General features: G+C 40.0%; 1 protein-coding gene across 1 annotated transcript in view; it reads left to right on the top strand.

Annotated features, from left to right (window-relative positions):
* Positions 1–18,783, top strand: part of PASD1 (PAS domain containing repressor 1) — a 46,913-nt gene that overhangs the window by 16,453 nt on the left and 11,677 nt on the right. Inside the window, exons 6-8 of the mRNA XM_032397478.1 lie at positions 2,490–2,620; positions 5,151–5,233; positions 12,439–12,547. Of these exons, the coding sequence (XP_032253369.1) occupies positions 2,490–2,620; positions 5,151–5,233; positions 12,439–12,547 (323 nt within the window). The remainder of the gene's footprint in view (positions 1–2,489; positions 2,621–5,150; positions 5,234–12,438; positions 12,548–18,783) is intronic.

Below are 18,783 nucleotides of genomic sequence, written 5' to 3'. Positions count from 1 at the left end.
AGACATTAATCAGACTTTTAAAAAAGAATCCCATGATTAAAAAAAAAGGCAAAGTAGACAATAAGGGTGCAGACATTAATGGATTACCAACAAAAGGACCAAAGGAAATCTCTGATAAAAAGAAAGAGTGAAGTGATTGTTCCAAAGGATCTCATTGTTTTAAAAATGGACCTCATAATATGAAGCACCTTGCTTGTAATTGTCTCTGATCTTTTTCTCTGAGACAAGAATTCGGGATAGATAGCTTAGACACTTACCTGACGGAAAATACATGATATTATATTTAAAATATGTTTAGTTATATTTAATGATCTCATTCCTCAGTTCCTTGTTCACTAAAGTAGCTTTCATTTCTGCTGTTGCAGTTATGAATAAATAGAAGGTTTGTGCCAGTAGACACTGCTACTAAATCGGTACCCCAAAATCCTTGGGCCTCTAGCTTTTTTGTCCAGGCTCTTTGAATTTGAGCAGAGTGCAGTGAGACTGTGAAACAGCAGTGAGACTGTGCAGGGCAAGGAAAGGGGATTTTTGGACATGATGAGCACTTGAAACATAAAGATATAATTACTGTCCAGCACAATGGAGCAGCTTACTTATGCGAGTTGTAATTACTGTTTATTGCTCTGAGGAAGGTAGAAAAGAGAGGGAAATAGGGGAAACTCCTTTGAAAAATGGAATCCTTTTTACAGAAATATCTAACATATGTTATAAAATTCTAATCCTTATTGCATTCCTTCTATTCTTAAAAAGTATATTAAATATTCAGTTTAAAACATAGTGAAATTTACAAGGTAGGGTCACATGGTAACATGGTGGATTGAGCTAATAAGAATGACTCTTTCCTTCTATAAAAAACAGGAAGCGATTCTTAAAACCTAACAAAAGCAGTTTGATGCATAGCCAAGCTTAAAGAAAAGGGAAGTCCATGGGTGCCAGAAATTAAAGGATTAAGTACAAGACTCTCATGGTAACAGGAGGCCTAGGTGGTGTCCTAGGTGGGCTACAAATCATATGTGGGCTCCATTGGCTGGGGTCTGGAGTTCTAATAGTCATTCAAGGACCAAACATAAAACCTAGAGACTTCAAATGATCGGTAAAATTCTGTCCACTGGCCTAGAGGAAGAATAAGTTTGCCATCTCCCTCAGAATTTGAATGGAAAAAAATGTGTCATTTACAAGAAATCAAAACCCAAATCTGTGTTGTGTGGATACAGGGTTCAAATTTACAAATTTTAAGGTTTCAGGAACTATAGGCTGAGAAATAACATAAACACTGATTTGGGGCCATTAAAACATCTAGGGCTTGAACCAGAGGTAAATGGCCCAACAAATATGTAAAAAGATGCTTAAACTCACTAGTAAGCAAAGAGTGAAAAATTTAAAAACCAGTGAGATAGCACTGTACACCCATCAGAATGACAGCAATCAGGCAGCGTGAATAATAAGCAAATATTGGTGAGGGGGTGAGAACTAATACAGTGTTGAGAGGAATGTAAACTCATGAAACATTCCTGAAACACAGAGTGAACTTAAATTATGTTAATTATCCTGTGACTCAGCAATCCCATCACTGGGTGGAAATATACCAGAGGCAAACTTACAGAGAGATCTGTGTCTAAGGGAGTTGGAGACAGCCTAGGTGTGCATCATTAGGGAAATGGACAAGTAAAATGTGGGAAATATACAATATGGAAAACTTTGAAAGCATTGACCTCTAGGTATACATACTACAACATGGTTAAATCTTAAAACCATATTGTTGACGGTAAAACATAAGAAACAGAATGAGATCTATACCGCAATGCCACCTTTGTAAATGGTAAACACATAGACATAAAACCAGACTACATATTTTACAAGTTTATATATTAAAGGTGGTAGATGGCAAAGGGTGTCTGTGGGTGGAGAAGAGGCAGAAAGAAAAACAAGAGTGAGGACTTTATCTATGTTCATTATATGCCATGGACTAAGAGTGTAATTAACTCAGTTCTTTGCCACTGAGGTCTGAAAATATAGCGAGTGAATGAGTGAGTGAGTGAGTAAATAAACAATGAAAATTAGCTCACACAATGGTTGTCTGATATGTTTGTCATGTGTCTTGGAGATTAAGGGTCAGATACTTTTAAAAAACTTACTTGACTATGTACACACACAAATTACACACATATTTAATACCCGTGTGGGCTACATACAAGAGGAGAGCTAACTTTCTTTTAGAGACTACAACATCCATCCACAGAGTAAGAACACAAGGCTGAATATCACCCTGAAGTCACAACAGTTATTTCTCAGTAATGACTTCTTCACATTTTGGTGGAGACCTGGGTGAGGAGGGTAGCTGGTACAGAAGGATGGCAGTAAAAATCTGTGGCTCAGAATTCTGAAAATTGTCAGTGGACTAACAGCCCACTGACGTGGCAGATGTCAATCTTGTATAGCCAGCCTGCTTTTCTATTTGATTGTCACATGTGTGTCTCTGTCTCCCTTAGAGCCTTTGCTGCTCTTCAGTAGCTTCTTCCCCAGCAGCTCCTTTGCTGAATCGTGTCCTGCATATCTTCCTCTGGAGGATCGGTTTTATCTGGTGGGGTCCATTTCTCTCCTCAGGGCTCAGACCCTACGGGTGAGTATGTTCTGTGTGTGCCTTCCCTACTGTGGCATTGTGCTAAGGGGTTGTGCTAAGCAAGATATGTGAATGAGGAAAGATCAGCCCCTGTGTTTCAGAAGGTGAGCATGTCAGTGGAGAGCTCAACACACCCAAAAGAGATGTACAATTATTTACAAATAATTTAAAATTATTTGTAAATAATTGATGTGATATGAAAGAGGTGTATGGGGGATGGGGGTGGGATATATTAAGAGAAGTGACCATTTGGGGAGGTGGATAAAGGAAGGTTTCTGTCACGAGGTGAGTTTTGAGGCAGCTCTCCCCAGTGCCTACCACCATTGTTCACTTAGTGTTCTACTAATATAGTACTCCCAGGTTCTGTGTCTGAAAAGAAAAATCAGACTTTAGAATTCACTGGGTAGATTCAAGTTCAATGAATTTATTCACTAAGTAACATATTAAGTAAGCACCTACGATGTGCCAGGTGCTCTGCTAGGTCCTGGAGTAATATTAGGGGAAATAGACAATAGACAATATTGAAAAGTGCCACGGGGATGATAAAACAATCATATGCTAATGACTGGTGGGAATAGGAAGTTCAGACAGAGTGGTCACGGAAGGTCTTTCTCTGCTGACCTGTCTTTTGAACTGAGACCCACAATGATGATGTCAACCCAGCAAAAAAGGAAGGCGATCCAGCTAGAGGGCTCAGCAGCTGTAAAAGTCCTGAGGTAGTAACGAGCTTGGAGAGTTCCAAGGAACAAATACCGTTATGTGACTAGAAGAAGGTGAAAGAGGGAAAGAGTAGTAGAAAATAAGAGGTAGACAGAGGCCAGGTTCTGGAGAACTTTGAGAACCATGATCATGAGTTTGAGTTTTACTCAAGTGGAGTGGAAAGCAGGATGACGTGATCTGATTTCATTGTTGTTGTTTTTAAAAGATTAGGCTGGCTGCTGGGTGGGAAATGGAATCTGGGGGAAAAAGAGTGGAGGCAAGAGGAGTGCTAGGAGGGCTGATGGGGCCCTGGTTAGGACTAGAGTGATGGAGATAGAAGTACAACGATTTGGGTTATCACTGGGAGACGGGGCACAAAGTCCTTGCTGATGTGATGAAAGTGGGTGGGAGAAGAGAGAAAAACGACTTCCAGCTTTTAGGCCTGAGCAGCTCAGTGAATGGAAGTGCCACTAACTGACTTGAGCAAGACAGGGACACTATGGACTGGGCAATGTGGGAGTGGGGGGAGCAAATCAAGAGCCATGTTAACATTATGATAAATTGTGACATACAACACATCCAACTGCCTTGCGAGAGAGGCCTCTGGATCCAGACCAGTTGCAGGACCTTGTCCAAGTCGCTTATGTCCTGTAGCTTCAGTTTCTTTTTCTGTAAATGCTGAGACTAGAACCTCCTTTTAGAGTTGTTGTGAAGAGTGAATAAGATGGCACCTTATGCATGGTAAGCACTTGGGAAAGAGGCGGCAGAGAGGAAAAGTAAATAATCATCATTATCATTATTATTGTGATCATTAGGATCCAGAGAGGGCAAAAGACCTGCTTTACTTTTCCTCTCTGGTTTAGAATGCCGACTTTAACTGACTACATTTCGGAAACTGTGAAGGACCCCTTTACATTCAGTTGTAGAGCAGTGATGTATGTCATCATTTTTCCAGATTTAAGACCCTGAGAAAAGTGGCAGAGAGAAAAGCAATTGAAGGAAATTGCTTGGTCTGATTGCCCCAATCATTATGCCTCTCTGGCAGCCCTCTGGGATTTGAGCTCTCATACTTGCCACGAGTAGGCAGACATCCCATTTTGGGGGTCCCCCCATATCTACTCCCTCCTCCGAGAAAAAAAAATCTCATTTGGCACCCTTCCTTCCCCCTCATCCCCCTCATGGCACAAGGATCCCTATTTGTGATCTATTGCAGTTTTCCTCTGGGTTTCTAGGATATTTGTTCCATATTAGTGGTCACTTTGGAGAACAAATCTTGTGAGAACAGAGGGCTTTTTTTTTAAGATTTTATTTACTTATTTGACAGAGAGAGAAAGAGCACAAGCAGGGGGCGCAGCAGGCAGAGGGAGAGGGAGAAGCAGACTCCCCGCTGAGCAGGGACCCCCCCCCCCCGATGCGGAGCTCGATCCCAGGACCCTGGGATCATGACCTGAGCCGAAGATGGACGCTTAACGACTGAGCCACCCAGGTGCCCCTGCTGTCCTAACAGAGGGCTTTTTGAAGGAAGATTTTTTTTTTTTTCAATGTGACTGGAGCGCAGTGGACAGAGCAGGGAACTCAGAGTACAACTGTAAGATGGATCTACTTTGATCTTGAATCTACTAGCTGTGCATCTTGGGCCAGATCATTACGTATCTATAATCCTCAGTGTTCACATCTGTAAAATCAAGTGCCTTTCTCACATTGCTATGCAGATTAGCTGTGATATTGGATATGAGATTGCTTCCACATTTACGACATGCTATACAAATGTGTTGGGTATTTTTACTATATAAGTACATTTTAAGTATCTAAAATGCCCGTTTTTCTGCAGGAACTTTTCACTGTGAAGAAACCTGAGGAAGAGGTTCTGCTGATAGAAGACTCAGATGAGGAACATGCATCTCCTGAGTGCAGGTGAGAGGCTAATGCTGAAGTAAGTGATGGAGACCTAGGGCATAGTTTCATTAAACAAAACTGAAATGAGAGAAATAATATCTACAAATATTTTTCCCTTTAAAATGAAAAAACATACAATTGAATCCAGAAGAGCAGTCTACTAGGCTGAATTCCTTTGCCCAGCCAATAAAAATCTTAACTTCTCCAGGTAAATATAAATACAAATGATTGGCTTTTTATTTTTTTAAAAAAGCAATAAAGCACGGTTAACTGACACAGACATTTAATGACTTTCAAATTAAGACAATACATTTAAAGGTAGTACGTGATTACTTCTTTTTCTTGAAATACTTTTAAATGGTAGAACAGCAAGTAGGCATTGTGGCAAACTATTAGGTGTCCCCCTTTTTGTGAATATAATCTGTTTCTTAACATTTGTTAACCAAGTTTCAGAGAATGGACGCAGTATTCCATGATTTTTGAGAGAGAAACATAAAAATGCATTCCTAACCCACAGGAAAATGCCAGTTGACCAGATATCACTTAAACCCCTTCTTACACTATTTAACAATCCACCAAGGATTTCTGCAAAACAGAAATTGTTCGTGATACTATCTAGTTATTTAATACTTGATAAACTCATTAGTGGGTATGTCTGTATGTAGAAAACCATAATACTAGACACTGTGCAGTGCAGAGTATCGAGCGTGGATTACATTTTCCTTCTGCATCACAGTGTATATGTACATGTAAATAAATAGCAAAATAATATATTAAAGATGTGCACCACATGCCAATAATACTTAGCAAAATAAAATAAACAAGATAACTTTTCAAGAGGTTTCTTATGATTAAAGACATGCTTGTGTGAGGTCTGGTGGTGAGAGGAGGGAGCTGGAGGCTGTGGTCACTGTTGCTATTTGGTGGTGGGGGGTGGTAAGGAAGAAAGAGCTGGTGAAGAAATGAGTTAAACAGGAAATGTCTGACGTTCATCTGTGTCTGGATCTAAGCAATGGGGAGAGAATCTTCCCTGCCTGGCAGGAGAGTTCAGAGGTGTTTGGCTGTGAACCATTGTCTGAAGCTACACACAGGGCAATGGGATGGAAAGCAGAGCTCCCTGTGGCAGTCTGTTTGCATTCCATGGGCTTGGTGTCCTACAACTCTCGCTAACATGAGACTGCATTTGTAATTGTGTGAATGTGACAAGTCTGCTCATGCCAGGATCACACTCACTTGCACCAGCGAAACTTTATTTTTTTTTTCGGAATCTCCAATTTCTTGTGAATATTCAGCATTGTATTTGTAGTTTGTAGGTGTTGGGGACAGGACGAGTGCATGGCTAAGCTTAAGGCCAAGCACATTCAACTTTCTCAATGTGCATTATCACTCCTGGTTTTTCTTGTAGTGCATGTGCTTATGTAGGCTTTTTAAGCTTGACCATTTCCTTCATTAGTTTCTCTACTTTATTAGACCTTTTACTGAATAATCTGGGGAGAAGGATATTTATAAAACATAACATGTTTAAACAACATGAGGGGTGCCTGGGTGGCTCAGTCGTTAAGCGTCTGCCTTCGGCTCGGGTCGTGGTCCCAGGGTCCTGGGATGGAGCCCCGCATCGGGCTCCCTACTCGGCGGGAGGCCTGCTTCTCCCTCTCCCACTCCCCCTGCTTGTGTTCCCTCTCTCGCCGTGTCTCTTTCTGTCAAATAAATAAAATCTTTAAAAAACAAAAAACAAAAAGCAAAAAAACATGTTTAAACAACATGAACTCAAGACCCTCTCCTATCAGGAGAATATCTGAGATACAATAGCAGCAAACCACATGGGTAATGAATTTGTTATCCGTCAACAGATCATTGTAGCAAATATTGGATAGTGAGAGTTCAGAGAGTGAGGAAACCTGTGTTTTACTTTTAAGTAGAGTTTAATTGGATGAAAAATATTCTGTTGCAGAAGCATCTATGCCACTGATCTACATAAAACATAAAAGAAGTGTTTTCTTAAGGCTTAAAACCGCTTCTAATATTGTAAGAAATTATCACTCCAGTGTGGATGAATGCACTATAGTTTTGTATGTTCTGTACTTCCATAAAATATTACTAAATTTCCTTCAAAAATTATGCAATGGAGTATTTATCATGTAGACAGTAAGATGGAAAAATGACAGTTAGGACAGAGCTGATGGATCTGATGAAGAAATTCTGTTTAATTCCAGCCCCCCTATCCCTTTCATATCCCCCCCCCTCTCCTCCAACACCATGGTCTCTGCTCTGCTCTGCTCTCAGCCACCTCAGCTCTCACATGATGGATTGTTGGTAGACCTGGCTTGTCCACAATATTGAGGTCTGTAAGGGAGGACCTGTCAGCCTTGTCCCTGTCTGGCACAGAGCCTCACATTGAGTAAGCAGAAAACAAACATCTACTCAGGGACCGACTGATTGATTGAGCCTATCAAAATGGTAATCCATTCCATGCCGTGAGACCTCTCAAACATAATGCAGTATTGTTATAAATCGGTGCAAACTAGTATTGCCTTATTTTTGTCATAGACTCGTTCCTTGTCCTCAGGATATTTTTAAATAATAAGAAGGAGAGGAGATTGCGGCATGTCAGGGTCATAGTTTGCAGTCATTGGTAATCTGGCTCCCATTTTATAGACTGAGGGATGGTTAGAAAAGTAATCAGGCACAGAAGTCATAGGGACCATAGGGACCAAAGTTCTTCCAGAATTTTTCTTGGTAATTCTACATGTTCTTTGAAAAGTAAGAAGCATTTTGCTAAGACCCTTGAAAGCTTTGTCGGTGCTTATGAAAGAAACACAAAGAGGGGAATTTGAGATGTTTAGAAGAAAGGGTCTGTTTCCATGGAGGATATCTTGTCCTTGCATGTTTCAGATTTGAGGCTAAAGAATTTTCATTTCAGGAGAGGGACTCAAGGGTTGGGTTATTTTCCATTAAAGCTACAGATGCACTGGAGTGGAAGGTCTTGTTTGCTTGGACCACTGAAGATAGAAAGAAGTAAGGGGTACTCGAAAGTCAGTGAGGGGAAGACCAAAACTGGAATACTGTGTAGCCCTCTCCTATGTGTCTCCTGCTAGAGTCGGAAGGATATACCTAGCTACTCGTTCAGTTTGGCCAGTAGTACGTAGAGGTAAGGCCCAAATTCCCGCCCTAGCATCATCTCAGTACAGATGCATTCTGTACTTTATCCTTCACAATAGGATTTCATGCTTATTAACTTAGTTATAAACAAAGCTATAAAGTAGATTTTGGACGTGTTGGAATATAGTCATAGAGGATATGCGATTTGCCCAAACTCACACAGTGGGCTCCACTGTAGAGCTGGAATTGGGGCCCAGATTTTCTTGGGCTCATTCCTGTCAGGACATGAATTTCAGGAGCTGTGGCTAGTATGGGATTCCAAGGAGAAAACTCAAGGAGTCTTTAGGAAGTCCTTGATTGGGGATGTTATTGAGAGAAACTCTTTTTTTTCCTTTAATTTCACCTTAAATGTAGAGGAGAGAACAATTAATAGAGAGGAGACTATGACGATTAACCCTAACACTGTTGATGAAGATAGCATCTTCTCACCCTCAGGTAGAGTAAAGAACACAGGAAAATCAAATGGCAAGCATTTTCAAGGGTTCTAGTAGCTCTTATATTTGCTTGCAGTCTTCAAAAACTGCTACAGTGCTGGAATTGGTCCCTGGGGAGACTCCACCTGTCAGCAGCTACACCAAAAAGAATGTTCCTGCCTAATTCCCCTTTCAGCTTGTGTCAGTGAGGAGTTATGTTGTACAAAGGTGGGAAGAGAATTTTATAAAGATGTAAGATGATTCTAATTAGCACACTTTTGTTGTTTGGAGCCTTGGTATTATTCTATTCTGACTTCATTCCTCCTGTCTACCCCATCTTGAGCAAGGGAAGGGCCCTGAGTACCATTGTATCACAGGCTGTTCGATTGGGTGTCTCTACCACTAAGGAGCTAGCTTGCCAGTCTCATCATTCTTGTCCCACTGAAACTTATTCATACAGCAAATATTTAGCACCTACTCTGTGGGAAGTTCTGTTCTAGGCTCTGAGGACACAGCAGTGAACAAAAATCCTTAACTGTTAGAGCTTACATTCTAAGGGAAGAGAAAGATAATACATCAGTCAATAGAACAAAGTAGGTTAGATGGTGAGGAGGGCCAAAGGAAAATGTTAAGCAATGAAGAGGGATAGGGAAGGTTGTCAGGGGAGGTTACATTTGATTTAGGTTTTGCCATATGCAGTTGACATTTTTATCTGTTAAAAGGTGGTGCAATGCTGGCAGTTCCCAATGGTGTCATGTATTAAGTAGGGTGGCCAGCTCGGCTCTCCACAAGAGACCTTTTCACAACCTCTTGAAGCCTCAGTCAAGGCTCCCTGCTCTCCCTGTGCAAGTTACATGGCTAGTTTTACTCCACACTGCCTGCCGTCATCTTTGGCAAATAGTGTGAAGGTCTTGTGGCATAGTACTACTTAAAAAACCCATAGGATTGGGATTTTTAAACTACAGTATTTGGGTTTTATTTCTCAGCTTGACCATTTACAAGTTGTGTGATCTTGGAGAAGCTTCCTTGAGTCTCAGGTTCTTTATCTATAAAGAGTAAGGATAATTACTGCAGAATGTGCATCATAATCAAATAAGGAAATGAGATCTATCTGCTTTGATAAGTAAATGAGATCTATATGCTTTGTAAAATACTATACAAAACCAAGATGACTCCTGGTGCTAACAGATAAGGTTTCCATTTAACTTGTCCCATTGGTATGTACAGGACCTAGTTCTTGAGCAGGGCAGCCATTAAAAAAAAATGAAGAAGAAGAGAGAAAAAGGGAGAGCAGGCTCAGGATTCTGGGTTTTATGTTTCATTGTGTTTATATGACCCCTAGCCCACCCATATTCCATCTTTAGCTACATGACAAATTATTTTGATCATCTCAAAACATAAAGTCATTATACTGTCTTAGTAGATATACAATTGATAAGAGCAATTTCATTGTTAATATTTTTTGAAAAACTCAGTAAGGGTTTGTACTCAAAACTCATTGAAGCAACTCTGAAATCACTGAGGGCTTAGACAGTAATGAAAAGAAGTCTAATAAATATCAAAGTTTAGAAAAACTGAGAACAAATTATCTGAGCATTAGCCTATTTTATGAAAAGTAGTTTTGGGTAAATACACTGGCAGCTGCTTGTTCTGCTCAGACAGTTAACAATGTAATATTTTCTCTCCTCATGGTGTTCATTCGTCATCCTGTAATGAAGATGTCAGGCTGGGTATTAGGATCTGAGGAAGGGACCGGATCTGGCTCTCTTTCAACCTAACGCTTTTTGCTCTACCTTTTTGTATCCCAGAATATTCTTTTTGCTTTAGCTCTGTTAAACTTTTTTGTTAACTTTTGAACTTTTATTTGGAACATTCTTTTACAAGTCTTTTTGTGGACATATATTTTCATTTTTAAATTGTTAAACTATTTATTAAATTATACAGTGAAATTGATTTGTTTTTTTCTTGGTGTACAGTTCTATGGTTTTAACACAGGCATAGATTTGTGTAACTATGACCATAGTCAAGATAAAGAACAGTTCCACCACCCCCCAAAAAATTTCCTTGTGCTGTCCATTTATAGTCACCCCTACTTCACCTCACCCTCAACATCTGTCAGCCGCTCATTTATTCTGCATCCTGATGGTTTTGTCTTTTTGAGAATGTTGTATAAATACAGTCATTCGGTATGCAGTCTTTAGAGATGGGCTTTTTTCCCCTCGGCATAATTCCTTTGCTGTTGCACGCATCAATAACTTTTTATTGCTGAGTTGCATTTCACTGTATGGATGTACCATATTCATTCACCTGTTGAAGGACATCTGGGTTGTTGCCATTTTGGGGGCAATTGTTAGTAAAGGTGCTGTAAACATTTGTATACAAGTTTTTGGTGGACGTAAGTTTTCATTTAATTTCTCTAGGGTATTGAATTATGGCATTAATTCACATTCCCCTAATGACTAAAGATGTTGAGCATCTTTTTTTTTAATTTTATTTTATTATATTATGTTAGTCACCATACATTACATCATTAGTGTTTGATGTAGTGATCCATGATGCATTGTTTGTGTATAACACCCAGTGCTCCATTCAATACGTGCCCTCCTTAATACCCAACACTGGGCTAACCCATCCCCCCACCCCCCTCCCCTCTAAACCCCTCAGTTTGTTTCTCAGAGTCCATAGTCTCTCATGGTTCGTCTCCCCCTCCGATATCCCCCCCTTCATTTTTCCCTTCCTGCTATCTTTTTTTTTTTTTAACATATAATGTATTATTTGTTTCAGAGGTACAGGTCTGTGATTCATCAGTCTTACACAATTCACAGCGCTCACCATAGCACATACCCTCCCCAATGTCTATCACCCAGCCACCCCATCCCTCCCATCCCCCACCACTCCAGCAACCCTCAGTTTGTTTCCTGAGATTAAGAATTCCTCATATCAGTGAGGTCATATGATACATGTCTTTCTCTGTTTGACTTATTTCGCTCAGCATAATACCCTCCAGTTCCATCCACGTCATTGCAAATGGCAAGATTTCATTCCTTTTGATGGCTGCATAATATTCCATTGTATATATATACCACATCTTCTTCTTCCAATCCATGAGTATGGAATGTCTTTCCATTTCCTTGCCCAAAGGAGTAACCATCTAGGTGATCTACAGCAATAGCACCTCTTGATCCCCAGTCTGCTTATCTTAACCCCGGAGAGTCTGCTTGTTGGCTCTGAAGGAATAGAGCAATGGTAGCATATGCAGAACTCATCTTTGTGGAACACATTTTCTAGAAGACAGAATTAAAATCACAAAAGAGCCATTTAGAGCAAATTATAGTCTTATACATCCCAAATCATATATTTAAGTGGAGAAGAACTTAGAGGAATGGAGCAATCAAAGGGAGAATGACTAATGAGGGCATTTGAGATGATCATGTTGGACTGTACAGATTACAAAGCACTTTGTCCAAACATTATTTCATCTTTGCAAGAATGCTGCAAGGTACATATTATGAGTCTCACTTTAAACATTCAGAAGCTGGGGCTCAGGGAAGCTAAAGGACTTGCTCTAAGGCTCATAGCTAAGAAGTATCAGGGCTGAAGTTTGAGCCCAAGTCTCTGCGACCTCAAATTCTGTCCACCTTCCTTTGGCAGCTCTGGAATGCTGGACACAATGGTGAAAATAGGGGAATGGGAAAAACAGCAGGCTGTTTCAGGCATTATCCCTAGGGGACCACTTAAGAGAATAGTGACTTGGGGAGAGGTAGGCTCTGGAGATGCTAGTACCAATCCAGTTGTCAAGGATGGCTGAGATGCAGTGGGGCCTGGAGGAAATGATGCAGTTGGGTCTTGACCTAAGGTTTCCCATTTCAGACAGGGAGCTGGTAGCGGGTTTCTCCTGTAAGCCTACGGACTAGCTTTGGTCAGAGTAATCTTGAAAATTAGTTTCTTAAACTTTGGTCACAACCTGCGACCAAGAAGGGAAACCTGGCGTTAGATAAGATCATCTCAGCTGTTAAGTTAAACAAGGAGAGACATTTAAGATTATATTTACTGCCACAACTGTTCAAAACAACACCTTAGTTTATACTGCATTGATGTATGAAAGGACAGTATTCATTGGATATCTTTTTCATATTTACAGTTTCATTTACATAGCAAGTAGAAGTAGATGGTTTTTTTTGAGCCAAGAACAACCTTCCATTAAAGTAATTCAGCAGCATTGAGTGCTTTACCAATGAATAGCAAACCTTGGCAAAGATGTAAAATAGAGAGAGAGTAAGAAACATTAAGGGCTCATTAGACACCTTAACAGCTAATGTAAATACAGCTAACAAAGTGTTCTTTGATCATTTTCTTTCTTTTTGAAAATTAACTGATGCGATTTAGAAAGGGAAAGTTCTGTTTCTGTCTGTTCCTAACCAAAGGGCAGCAATGTTTGTGGTTGCAAACCCTCCATTACATCTCCTGTCCTGAGCCTGAATTCATTATTTACATGTACAGACTAGTTAGGTATGAAATACTCTTTCATGCTTTTTTTTTTTTTAGCAATGTATGTGCTTATTTGTTACTTTTGCATTCTGATCACAAGTCAGAAGTTTGCCATCTATATTATAGATGTATAGAGAAGCATGAAATATAAATTCATGGAAGAATCTGGAAAACTATTACGTTCTTGATATCCAAGCAGTGGATTTAAAGCAAGTCATCATCACCTCATAGTGTTTTGTTGTCAAAGTCAGTGTCTTGTCCAGTAAAACTCATTGCATCCTTTGATCCAGCACTGTCCAATAGAACCTTTTGTGATGACAGTGATGCTCTTTAATCTGCTCTAATACCATAGCCGCTAGCCACATGCAGCTACTGCACACTTGAAATGAGGCTGCTGACTGAAGAAATAAATTTGAAATTTTCTTTAATTATGGTTTTAATTTAGCCACATGTGGTGAATGACTGCCATATTGGACAGTGCAGCAATATATTCGTTCACATGCTGTTTATCTCAGGTATAAAGATATTTACTGTTTAGAAGCCAATATAGTGACATTTAATTGCTTTTAAGGAACAGATAGAAGCCTCAGTTTGTTCTTGAAAATAATTGTGTCAAGCCAAGCAGACCTGGGGTGAGGGAGCAATGTGCAAATATTTCAATTGAGCTGGTTGGTCAGATTTTTTATTCCTTTATTCACTCAGCAAATATTCATGGAGCACCTAATATGTGTTCTGCATTGTCCTAGGTGCTGGGGATACAAGAGGTTCAGTGCATGTGCACTGCCTTCAAGAAATTCACCAAGTAGAAAAGGTGGACAGAAAGTTAGTAACAAACTTTCATACAGAAGAGAGTGGAGAAAGAGTGAAGAGTCAAAGATGACTTGGAGGTTTTAGTCTTGAGTGACTGGGTGGAGGGTGGCACTCATCACCAATAGAGGAGACACTGAAGAAGGAGGAGGATGAGGAAGAGGAGGAGGGGTCACATTGGACCACCTGGAGTTAAGGTGTCTAATGTTAGGCCTCCAGACTGCATGTCCTGAAGGCAGTTGGATATTTGGGTCTACAGCCCAGGGAGAGGTCTTGAGATAGAGATGTCAGAGATGCCCCTAGTTGAAGCCAAGGGACAAAATGCAGTCTGCAAAGAGATAATATAAAGAAAGAACAGAAAAGTGAAGAACAACCTTGAAGAAGTACCAACACTTAGTAAGAAGACATTCTGTTAGACTAAAACTGGCTTATAAATTTAGTCAAACACTGAAAAAAATTAAAAATATAGATGATAATCTTTTAGGAATTTTATTTTTAAATGATGTCAGGGCAAATTTGTAAGTAACGCTGTTTATGTTATTTGATGCTGAAAGTTGAGCCATTAAGAAATACATAGTAGACATTTTATAGCCCCATCATATACACAAATGACTGAATTTACTCATTAAGTAGTTGTTTTATGCAATTTAAATCACTACTTCCTAAATGTTATATATTTTGATATCCAAAATATATTTTTTCAAACCCTTCTTAGTTTTCTACCATTAAAAATAAATGATGTAAGGGGCGCCTGGGTGGCTCAGTCTCATGATTTTGGCTTGGGTCATGATCTTGGCGTCCTGAGATTGAGCCCTACGTCAGGTCCAAGGTCCGTGGGGAGTGTGCTTGAAATTCTCTCCCTCTCTGCCCCCCCCCAATCTCTCTCTCTCTCAAATAAATAAATCTTTAAAAAATGATGTAAGTAAAATTGATTTTTTGGCTGGGTCCTGTAAAATATCGAATGGAAAATTTCTCACAATCATATCAGTATTGACTTTTTGAAACCTTTCAGAGTAATCCAGTTATTCTGTTAATTTTGTGTTTTCTGAATGAATTGGGAGGGTTTCACAGATACCATTTTGTCACTGTGTTGCCGTTCTAAGGACTTGCTTTTTATCATATCTGTTATCAGACTCCAGTTTCTCATTTTGTGGAGTGATGGGGCTTTTCACTGTTTGGCTTTGGCCTGCTAAAGAAAAACTCCTGAAAACAAAATACATTTCCATAACAGATCTTCAGGAAAATTTTAAGGCTTAAAAAGTAATTCCAGTATTGAAACCAAGATTCTCATTCATTCATATTCTCTCCCCCCAAGTTCTCTCTCACCTTCCGCTCAATTTGGTGAAAAATAAGCTAGTACTTAGACTCCAGTGCCAGGAAGCTGGGTTCTCACCTTGGGCATCAAAATTCTAATTTTGATAGAAATGAATTGATAATGAGCCAAAGAATAGAGAGTTTTTCTAATAACAGGAAACAAAATTAAATTTGGCCTGAAAGCATTTTTTTTTTTGTAATTGCAGTTGGTTTAAAAATTAAGAAGATTCACCCATATGCCTTGTTTTTTTTGTTTGTTTGGTTTTTTTTTTTTTGAGCTTGCTTTGCTCACCACTTTTAACCAGAGGCATTGAGACCTGCGGCAAACTTCATTCTAATGAGGGTCCAGATGATTTATTTATCTATTTTTTTTCAGATGATTTATTTTATAGATATGGTGTAGAACAGTTTTCTCTGTCGGAATAGCAGCACCTCAAAGATTGATGTGATGTATTAAGAAAAATAAATATTTGGTTTTTTAAAAGATTTTATGTATTTATTTGAGAGAGAGAGACAGAGATAGTGACAGAGAGCATAAGCAGGGAGGAGAGGGAGAAGCGGCGCCTGACGACGCGGGGCTCGATCCCAGGACCCTGGCATCATGACCTGAACTGATGGCAGACGCTTAATGACTGAGCCACCCAGGCGCCCCTCAAATATTTGTTCTTATTTGAACCTTATTTTTACTGTACAATAGAAAATTTAGATTTAAATGGCAAGTGAGATGAGCTTACCATTTCTCTTTTCATCTCTTTATAGAAGCCAGGACCAGAAAAGAATTTCTAGAATGCAATTGCTGCATCCTGAATCTGCTGCTGCTGCCTCAGACGTATGTACATAAGAGAGTCATAGGGTAAATGGATGGATCCTTCTCCCTGTAATGTTGGTTCTTTAGTTAATGTGTGTTGCCAACAGAAAAAGGTTTTAGTTTGGAGAAGTATCCCATCTGGGCATAGCACTTGAGCTGTGTTCCACAGCTGCCATTTTGTAACCATTTCTTATTGGGAGCTGGCAACAGCCATGCTTGTGTTGGGGAGCAAAAATGTCCTGACCCCTTCAAGGTCCTTTTAGCCTGACTAAGAATCAAATCAACATGAGACGGATTAATGGGAGAAAATCAAATTTAATAGCATACATGGAGGGAACCCACACAGGCATGGAAATTTTAAAGAAGTCAAGCAGAATGAGGTATATATGTCATTCTGAACTAGGGAAAGGGGGGTAGGGATTTCAAAGGGAAGGAACACAATCCTCAGGAAGAATGAGAAAGAGTAAATGGTAAACAAATGTTTGCAGGGCCACTCAGAAACAATGGGACACAGAGAGGACTTTGATCAAACAGGCATTGCTAAGCTCCTCCCTGTCCACCATGCCTAGTTCATGGTATAATGGTATATGGTGATAGCTCTCTTCCTGAAGCAGGGCCTCGATCTAAATTCTTTTAGGCAGTTGTTGGGCAGGTAAAGAGTTTTTCCTGAATCTGCTGGGTTTTGATTGCTTTTTTAACTCAGAATAATCTTCATGCCAAAGTGGCCTATCTTGGGGCAGCCTGCTCTTGGCCCCCAACACTTGGAATGGTCCCTGTAGTACTTTTTTAAAAATTAAGCTAAGCTCTATGCCATTGTTCAAGATCTTTTTGACTTGTGAGTACATTTCAAAAAGGAAGTTTATTGACGTGCCTGCTACAGTAGGCTAATGTGGGGTAGACTCATGAGCTGGCTCCATCCCTTCATGGGCAGAACCCAGCCCCTAATTAGCCTAGATTGTCCCCATCCTTTTCCTAAGCCACTGAATGTATCATCCATTTATCCATTTACCAGAGGTCACTAGAGAGAATCTTAGAGGGATGCACATTAATAGAAATATGAAATCTGGATCTGCGTTCAGTGATCTGAAACTCCAGTCTGGGAAAGAAGATCAAAGTGCAAGAAAAAAAGCATAGAACAGAAAAAGCCTCCCAGAAAGCCTTCCCTGTGGATGGTGTTCCACCTACCTGCCACTCCCTGGGTGCCTGTGACCCAGCTGCTATGGTGGAGGTGCTGCAGAGAGAAAGATGGCCCTAGACTTCAAAAGATAAGGGTCAATTCCTGATTCAGCCATTTACCAGTTTTGTGACCTGGGAAAAGTTATTTGCTGGTGGAGAGCCTCTGTTTTCCTGTCAATAAAAGGGGAGTGGTCATCTGCCAGGCTATCTCATCTGGATGTAACCTCATTTATCAGTGCATTTTCTGTGTTCATAGAACAAAGCTTCTGTGAGAACAGGGGCTGTCTTGTTCATCGGCCTATCCCCAAATATCTTGAACAAGGTTTGCCACACATACTAGGTGCTCATAAATATTAGAGGCACAGAGGAACATTGTATGTTACAGCACTGTGTTATTTTTATAGCACTCTTCAAATGTAAGGTGAGAGATCCCAAGAACAGTATAGATAGGCTAGGTGGGTGGACTCTCACTTTGGTTTTCAGGCCTGCATGTGATTTTGTCTGAAAGGATTTGTGTGTTTCTGGGACTGTGCAGACAGCAGGGGTTTATACTATTTAAGCTCTTCTCTAACATAAGAGATACACCTATGTTTTAAATACAAAGTGCTGATTTTGTACTGCATTTTCCAACTATTGCTCATTGTAGGGGAGCAGAATTTACCACCCCAAAATATGTCTCTGGAATAAGGATTATTTTAAGCTGAATATTTTTAAGAAAGTGCAAACACAGGAGAAGCTCAAAAGACTGAGTAGAAGTTAAACTTTTGTAGGAGACATTTAAATTTATAAGGGCAATCTCCCTTTGTTAAGGGTGTCTCCCTCTCTGTATCAGAAAGAGGAGGAAGACTTACCCTTATCACTTTGCTTCTCCTTGCCACCTCCCATAACTGACTCCCCCAGTCCCAGCATCTTCTTCCGTCTTTAGCTGGAGATGGTATTTAAGGTGATGGCTTCGGCCACCTTGGGGAGTCACTTAGTTTTCCTGGGTCTCTCCCATGGTATAGGAGGTATCCATGCTTGATTTTCTCCTGTTAATCTGTCTGATGTAAATTTAATTCTTAGACCAGTCAGAAGAAACTTCAAGGGTAACAAGCTACTTGTTTATAGATGAAGCTTTCTGAAGACAGTACATCTGCTTAACCTAACATTCTGTTCAAGAAAGTATGAAATGGATGAAATTAGGTAGAAAAAGGCTAATTTAAACAGAGTAGTGTTCTGTTTACACACAAACTAATTGCAGTTATGCTAGGAAAAGAGGCCAAGACATCCCTAGAACTCTGGCCATCAGTCTAGCATCTATGCTGCTGACAGCCTGACTTCATCAATCAACAAATACTCACTTAGGATCTGTAGTGTGTAATGTGTGAACAATCAGAGTCCTTCAATTTAGTGTGTCTTGAGGA

Source organism: Phoca vitulina, unplaced genomic scaffold (assembly GCF_004348235.1).
Source record: "Phoca vitulina isolate PV1807 unplaced genomic scaffold, GSC_HSeal_1.0 scaffold99, whole genome shotgun sequence".
Lineage (NCBI taxonomy): Eukaryota > Metazoa > Chordata > Mammalia > Carnivora > Phocidae > Phoca > Phoca vitulina.
The sequence above is the reverse complement of the archived record's forward strand: the minus strand, read 5'-3'. Positions and strand labels throughout refer to the sequence as shown.